Here is an 8,376-nt window from a genome sequence, read left to right on the forward strand (position 1 = left end):
ATGTCTTTCCGAGCCTATTTAAATCCCGGGGAGACGGGGAAGTGGTTCCTACTGCTAGCCCTACACCGGCGTCAACAGCCGGAGCAATGCTAGCCCTGACATGTCTTTCCGAGCCTATTTAAATCCCGGGGAGACGGGGAAGTGGTTCCTACTGCTAGCATCCGAGCTGAAGCACTTTATGTACAGAATATGAAGGGTGTATTATAGAGATGTGTGTGTGTGTGTATATAAGGGACGTCTACTCTTTAGTACTTCTATTTATTTAGATAGGTAAGCTTGTTTCTGTCTTCCAAAGCTTGTCTTGACGTGTATGTAATTGTATACTTTTATAAGGCATTGCATGTTAACTTTGACATTTTAAATGTATTTTTTGCTCTACTCTTCAACAGGTGAAAGACAGAAAAGTCGGCTTTGGTACCCTCCGGAAATCACGTGTCTAGACTCGCGCTCTCCTATGCACCTGCTGAGGCAAAGAGGGAGCTGAGAGTTTTGATGCTAGGGGAGAGTGGTCTGTCTGTAAGGAGCGCCGCAGAAATTCTTTTTTCACCCGAGTTTTAAAGGAAAAGTCTTGGAATAGACAGAAAGGAATGGATTTCACGGTATCCCACCTCGGCTCTGTATTGATTATTCTCATTGCAGGTGTAGCCCATGGCCTGGAGATCACATCCCAGGGGCCCACGTCCATAGAGAAGGCCAGCAGTGAGAGCGTCAAGCTGGACTGCCAGTTCTCTCTGGCCCCCGAGGACTCTGGCCCCCTGGACATTGAATGGAGCCTGCTGGCCTCCGACAACCAGAAAGAGGATAAAGTGGTGATCCTGTACTCTGGGGACAGGGCCTATGAGGACTACTACCCTGCAGTGAAGGGGCGGGCCCACTTCAACTCAGCCGACCCTAAGAATGGCGACGCCTCCATCAACCTAACGGGTCTAAAGTCTAGTGACACTGGGACCTATCAGTGCAAGGTGAAGAAGGCCCCGGGCATCCGCAGCAGGAAGATGCTGCTGACCGTCATGGTGAGGCCTTCCAAGCCCAGATGCTATGCCGAGGGCCCCACCCAGGAGGGTAAGGACGTGGTCCTGAGGTGTATGTCCAGTGAAGGTACCAACCCCCTGCAGTACACCTGGGAGAAGACCAGCGACAACAAACTGCTGCCTGCCTCCGCCGTGCTAGACCCTGTGGGAGGCACCATGAACGTAAGGAACGCGTCCACCAGCTCCTCGGGAACCTACCGCTGCACAGCTAAGAACCGAGTGGGCATGGAGGAGTGTATTCTACAGCTTGGCATCACTCCCCCCCCCAACACTGCTGGTATCATAGCTGGAGCCATCATCGCTGTTCTGCTGGCCCTCATCATCATCGCCATCATCCTCTTCTGCTGCTGCCGCGCCCGCAACAGGAAGAAGTATGAGAAGGAGATCTCCTACGAGATCAGAGAGGACGTCCCCCCTCCGAAGAGCCGCGTGTCGACAGCCCGCTCCTTCACCAGCGTGGGCAGCCAGCGCTCCTCCCTGGGCTCCATGTCCCCCTCCAACCTGCACGAGTATGCCCTCAAGCCCCAGTACGACAAGATCCCCTCCGTGGAGGAGTACGAGAGGCCCCCCAGCCACGCACCCCTGCCCCCGCCCGTCGCCAGCAAGATGGCCGGCCCCAACCTCAGCCGCATGGGCGCCATCGCCGTCATGATCCCCGCCCAGAACAGGGACGGCTCCATCGTGTAGTGGAAAGAAACAGAGAAAGTCTTTGTTGCCTGTACCCTGCTGATATAGAAACCACACGTCTTTGGCTCAACTTTAGTTAATCAAGTTATTGTTTGCGTGAAGCAGACAGATGAAAACCGTTAAGACCCTCAATGGACATTATATCCCAGACTTTTCAGTTTCCATAATATTTTCTAGTCTCATATTTTAATTAAGTTAAATATTTGATGTTGTGAATTTCCAATTGCAGTATATCTTAGTTTACTCCTAGAATAGTGGATATTAGTTCATTTCTAAGGAAGGAATAGTTACTCTTCATGTGTTGTTAGCAGCCAAACTACTGGTATAGAAGTTGTGTAGGTGTTGCCTCTGGATTCTTCTCCACATAGTTAGATTTACACTAGTTTCACTATTGGTTGTCGCTTTCATCAACTAAGTACTACATACAGTAGATGCTCTCAAAAAATATAAAGGCTTTTGTCTTGGTTCTGTTGTTTTTCCTGTTGATATACTGTTTTACCTACTTTAGTTGAATGAACTGATTGTCACTCTAGATAAGAGCATCTGCTAAACTAGAATACAAATGCACTGTCATTTACTTATTTTAAACATAAATGGTGAGCTATGATTGGCTAGCAGGTCCCCTTGGTTTTGAAGACATGTCACACAGCTTTGGGGAGAATTGTCAGGGGGTCTATCTGTCTGTGAGGAAGTCTGAGTCATAGAGAGAGATTGGTGTTTATCTTAGTTAGAATGTTAGAACATTCAGTCACCTCTTGACTTCCACTCTGACTCACTGGGGTTCAAATGGACCTCTGGAATGTCAAACTAGTCTGGGACTCCTTCCTCTCTGACTCACTGGGGTTCAAATGGACCTCTGGGATGTCAAACTAGTCTGGGACTCCTTCCTCTCTGACTCACTGGGGTTCAAATGGACCTCTGGGATGTCAAACTAGTCTGGGACTCCTTCCTCTCTGTTGTTCATCAGGGAGACAGTTATCTCAGACTGAGAGGCTGCATTGATGCTTTAGTTTATAGGGTGTTGAGTGTTTAACTGGTCCACATTGATTGCTGGAGAATATGTTTACAGTCTGTGTAATCTGCTTTTATGATAAGGAACTGATGCCTTCATGGCAGTGATCAATCACAATAGCCTCCTGTCAGCTAGAGAAGTATATGGGATGGAGTCATATATTTCTACTCAGTACAGTGATCATGTGTCTTATCAGTTGCCTGTCTAAAATGGGACCCAGAATACTCTTATTGAGTTGTCTGGATCAGTATGGGATGAGGTGTATCAACTAGACTGGGACAGAACTGGCTGGATCAGTATATGGAGAGTAACGACTAGACTGGGACAGAACTGCCTGGATCAGTATATGGAGAGAGGGTATCGACTAGACTGGGACAGAACTGTCTGGATCAGTATATGGAGGGAGGGTATCAACTAGACTGGGACAGAACTGGCTGGATCAGTATGGGATGAGGTGTATCGACTAGACTGGGACAGAACTGCCTGGATCAGTATGGGATGAGGTGTATCGACTAGACTGGGACAGAACTGCCTGGATCAGTATATGGAGAGAGGGTATCGACTAGACTGAGACAGAACTGCCTGGATCAGTATGGGATGAGGTGTATCAACTAGACTGGGACAGAACTGCCTGGATCAGTATATGGAGGGAGGGTATCGACTAGACTGGGACAGAACTGTCTGGATCAGTATGGGATGAGGTGTATCGACTAGACTGGGACAGAACTGCCTGGATCAGTATGGGATGAGGTGTATCGACTAGACTGGGACAGAACTGGCTGGATCAGTATATGGAGAGAGGGTATCGACTAGACTGAGACAGAACTGCCTGGATCAGTATATGGAGAGTATCAACTAGACTGGGACAGAACTATTGATGGTGCGGTCTTATCCTGAGACATTCCCAGACTTCTACTCTTGACCTCTGGCAGCACCCCTGTTACGCTCTCTCTCCTCTTGACCTCTGGCAGCACCCCTGTTACGCTCTCTCTCCTCTTGACCTCTGGCAGCACCCCTGTTACGCTCTCTCTCCTCTTGACCTCTGGCAGCACCCCTGTTACGCTCTCTCTCCTCTTGACCTCTGGCAGCACCCCTGTTACGCTCTCTCTCCTTTTGACCTCTGGCAGCACCCCTGTTACGCTCTCTCTCCTCTTGACCTCTGGCAGCACCCCTGTTACGCTCTCTCTCCTCTTGACCTCTGGCAGCACCCCTGTTACGCTCTCTCTCCTCTTGACCTCTGGCAGCACCCCTGTTACGCTCTCTCTCCTCTTGACCTCTGGCAGCACCCCTGTTACGCTCTCTCTCCTCTTGACCTCTGGCAGCACCCCTGTTACGCTCTCTCTCCTCTTGACCTCTGGCAGCACCCCTGTTACGCTCTCTCTCCTCTTGACCTCTGGCAGCACCCCTGTTACGCTCTCTCTCCTCTTGACCTCTGGCAGCACCCCTGTTACGCTCTCTCTCCTTTTGACCTCTGGCAGCACCCCTGTTACGCTCTCTCTCCTCTTGACCTCTGGCAGCACCCCTGTTACGCTCTCTCTCCTCTTGACCTCTGGCAGCACCCCTGTTACGCTCTCTCTCCTTTTGACCTCTGGCAGCACCCCTGTTACACTCTCTCTCCTCTTGACCTCTGGCAGCACCCCTGTTACGCTCTCTCTCCTCTTGACCTCTGGCAGCACCCCTGTTACGCTCTCTCTCCTCTTGACCTCTGGCAGCACCCCTGTTACGCTCTCTCTCCTCTTGACCTCTGGCAGCACCCCTGTTACGCTCTCTCTCCTCTTGACCTCTGGCAGCACCCCTGTTACGCTCTCTCTCCTCTTGACCTCTGGCAGCACCCCTGTTACGCTCTCTCTCCTCTTGACCTCTGGCAGCACCCCTGTTACGCTCTCTCTCCTCTTGACCTCTGGCAGCACCCCTGTTACGCTCTCTCTCCTCTTGACCTCTGGCAGCACCCCTGTTACGCTCTCTCTCCTCTTGACCTCTGGCAGCACCCCTGTTACGCTCTCTCTCCTCTTGACCTCTGGCAACACCCCTGTTACGCTCTCTCTCCTCTTGACCTCTGGCAGCACCCCTGTTACGCTCTCTCTCCTCTTGACCTCTGGCAGCACCCCTGTTACGCTCTCTCTCCTCTTGACCTCTGGCAGCACCCCTGTTACGCTCTCTCTCCTCTTGACCTCTGGCAGCACCCCTGTTACGCTCTCTCTCCTCTTGACCTCTGGCAGCACCCCTGTTACGCTCTCTCTCCTCTTGACCTCTGGCAGCACCCCTGTTACGCTCTCTCTCCTCTTGACCTCTGGCAGCACCCCTGTTACGCTCTCTCTCCTCTTGACCTCTGGCAGCACCCCTGTTACGCTCTCTCTCCTCTTGACCTCTGGCAGCACCCCTGTTACGCTCTCTCTCCTCTTGACCTCTGGCAGCACCCCTGTTACGCTCTCTCTCCTCTTGACCTCTGGCAGCACCCCTGTTACGCTCTCTCTCCTCTTGACCTCTGGCAGCACCCCTGTTACGCTCTCTCTCCTCTTGACCTCTGGCAGCACCCCTGTTACGCTCTCTCTCCTCTTGACCTCTGGCAGCACCCCTGTTACGCTCTCTCTCCTCTTGACCTCTGGCAGCACCCCTGTTACGCTCTCTCTCCTCTTGTGTGTTATGCTGTGGTGTTGACCTCTGACCCCTGTGCTGTCTATTGTCAGGTGATATTCTACCTGGGGCAGTACATCATGAAGAAGCAGCTTTATGACATGAAGCAGCAACACCTAGTGCACTGTGCTGACGACCCACTGGGGGCTGTACTGGGAGTGGACAGCTTCTCTGTTAAAGAGCCACGGTGAGGGGACACACTGCAGGGAGTGGACAGCTTCTCCATCAAAGAGCCACACACAGACACTCTCACAATAACACACACACAGACACTCTCACAATAACACACACACAGACACTCTCACAATAACACACACACAGACACTCTCACAATAACACACACACAGACACTCTCACAATAACACACACACAGACACTCTCACAATAACACACACAGACACTCTCACAATAACACACAAACAGACACTCTCACAATAACACACACACAGACACTCTCACAATAACACACACACAGACACTCTCACAATAACACACACACAGACACTCTCACAATAACACACACACAGACACTCTCACAATAACACACACACAGACACTCTCACAATAACACACACACAGACACTCTCACAATAACACACAAACGGACACTCTCACAATAACACACACACAGACACTCTCACAATAACACACACACAGACACTCTCACAATAACACACACACAGACACTCTCACAATAACACACACACAGACACTCTCACAATAACACACACGCAGACACTCTCACAATAACACACACACAGACACTCTCACAATAACACACACACAGACACTCTCACAATAACACACACACACAGACACTCTCACAATAACACACACACAGACACTCTCACAATAACACACACACAGACACTCTCACAATAACACACACACAGACACTCTCACAATAACACACACACAGACACTCTCACAATAACACACACACAGACACTCTCACAATAACACACACACACAGACACTCTCACAATAACACACACACAGACACTCTCACAATAACACACACACAGACACTCTCACAATAACACACACACAGACACTCTCACAATAACACACACACAGACACTCTCACAATAACACACACACAGACACTCTCACAATAACACACACACACAGACACTCTCACAATAACACACACACACAGACACTCTCACAATAACACACACACAGACACTCTCACAATAACACACACACACACACAGACACTCTCACAATAACACACACACAGACACTCTCACAATAACACACACACAGACACTCTCACAATAACACACACACAGACACTCTCACAATAACACACACACACAGACACTCTCACAATAACACACACACACAGACACTCTCACAATAACACACACACACACACAGACACTCTCACAATAACACACACACAGACACTCTCACAATAACACACACACAGACACTCTCACAATAACACACACACAGACACTCTCACAATAACACACACACAGACACTCTCACAATAACACACACACACACACTCTCACAATAACACACACACAGACACTCTCACAATAACACACACACTGGGTTACTGATACAGGGCTGGGTTACTGATACAGGGCTGGGTTACTGATACAGGGCTGGGTTACTGATACAGGGCTGGTTTACTGATACAGGGCTGGGTTACTGATACAGGGCTGGGGTACTGATACAGGGCTGGGTTACTGATACAGGGCTGGGTTACTGATACAGGGCTGGGTTACTGATACAGGGCTGGGTTACTGATACAGGGCTGGGTTACTGATACAGGCTGGGTTACTGATACAGGGCTGGGCTGGGTTACTGATACAGGCTGGGTTACTGATACAGGGCTGGGTTACTGATACAGGGCTGGGTTACTGATACAGGGCTGGGTTACTGATACAGGGCTGGTTACTGATACAGGGCTGGGTTACTGATACAGGGCTGGGTTACTGATACAGGGCTGGGTTACTGATACAGGGCTGGGTTACTGATACAGGGCTGGGTTACTGATACAGGGCTGGGTTACTGATACAGGGCTGGGTTACTGATACAGGGCTGGGTTACTGATACAGGGCTGGGTTACTGATACAGGGCTGGCTGGGTTACTGATACAGGGCTGGGTTACTGATACAGGGCTGGGTTACTGATACAGGGCTGGGTTACTGATACAGGGCTGGGTTACTGATACAGGGCTGGGTTACTGATACAGGGCTGGGCTGGGTTACTGATACAGGGCTGGGTTACTGATACAGGGCTGGGCTGGGTTACTGATACAGGGCTGGGTTACTGATACAGGGCTGGGCTGGGTTACTGATACAGGGCTGGGTTACTGATACAGGGATGGGTTACTGATACAGGGCTGGGTTACTGATACAGGGCTGGGTTACTGATACAGGGCTGGGTTACTGATACAGGGCTGGGTTACTGATACAGGGCTGGGTTACTGATACAGGGCTGGGTTACTGATACAGGGCTGGGTTACTGATACAGGGCTGGGCTGGGTTACTGATACAGGGCTGGGCTGGGTTACTGATACATGGCTGGTTTACTGATACAGGGCTGGGCTACTGATACAGGGCTGGGTTACTGATACAGGGCTGGGTTACTGATACAGGGCTGGGTTACTGATACAGGGCTGGGTTACTGATACAGGGCTGGGTTACTGATACAGGGCTGGGCTGGGTTACTGATACAGGGCTGGGTTACTGATACAGGGCTGGGTTACTGATACAGGGCTGGGTTACTGATACAGGGCTGGGTTACTGATACAGGGCTGGGTTACTGATACAGGGCTGGGTTACTGATACAGGGCTGGGTTACTGATACAGGGCTGGGTTACTGATACAGGGCTGGGTTACTGATACAGGGCTGGTTACTGATACAGGGCTGGGTTTACTGATACAGGGCTGGGTTACTGATACAGGGCTGGGTTACTGATACAGGGCTGGGTTACTGATACAGGGCTGGGTTACTGATACAGGGCTGGGTTACTGATACAGGGCTGGGTTA

General features: G+C 50.5%; 1 protein-coding gene across 1 annotated transcript; it reads left to right on the forward strand.

The window, feature by feature from the left end:
* The first annotated feature begins 395 nt into the window (after positions 1-395).
* On the forward strand, positions 396-2,147 carry LOC311119015 (coxsackievirus and adenovirus receptor homolog). The gene has a single exon (XM_084193770.1). It carries the CDS (start codon positions 588-590, stop codon positions 1,716-1,718), a length of 1,131 nt encoding a protein of 376 aa, XP_084049896.1. The 5' UTR covers positions 396-587; the 3' UTR covers positions 1,719-2,147.
* Positions 2,148-8,376: the final 6,229 nt, after the last annotated feature.

This window comes from Coregonus lavaretus (genome assembly GCF_964263955.1).
Source record: "Coregonus lavaretus genome assembly, contig: HAP1_SCAFFOLD_2838, whole genome shotgun sequence".
Classification (NCBI taxonomy): Eukaryota; Metazoa; Chordata; class Actinopteri; order Salmoniformes; family Salmonidae; genus Coregonus; species Coregonus lavaretus.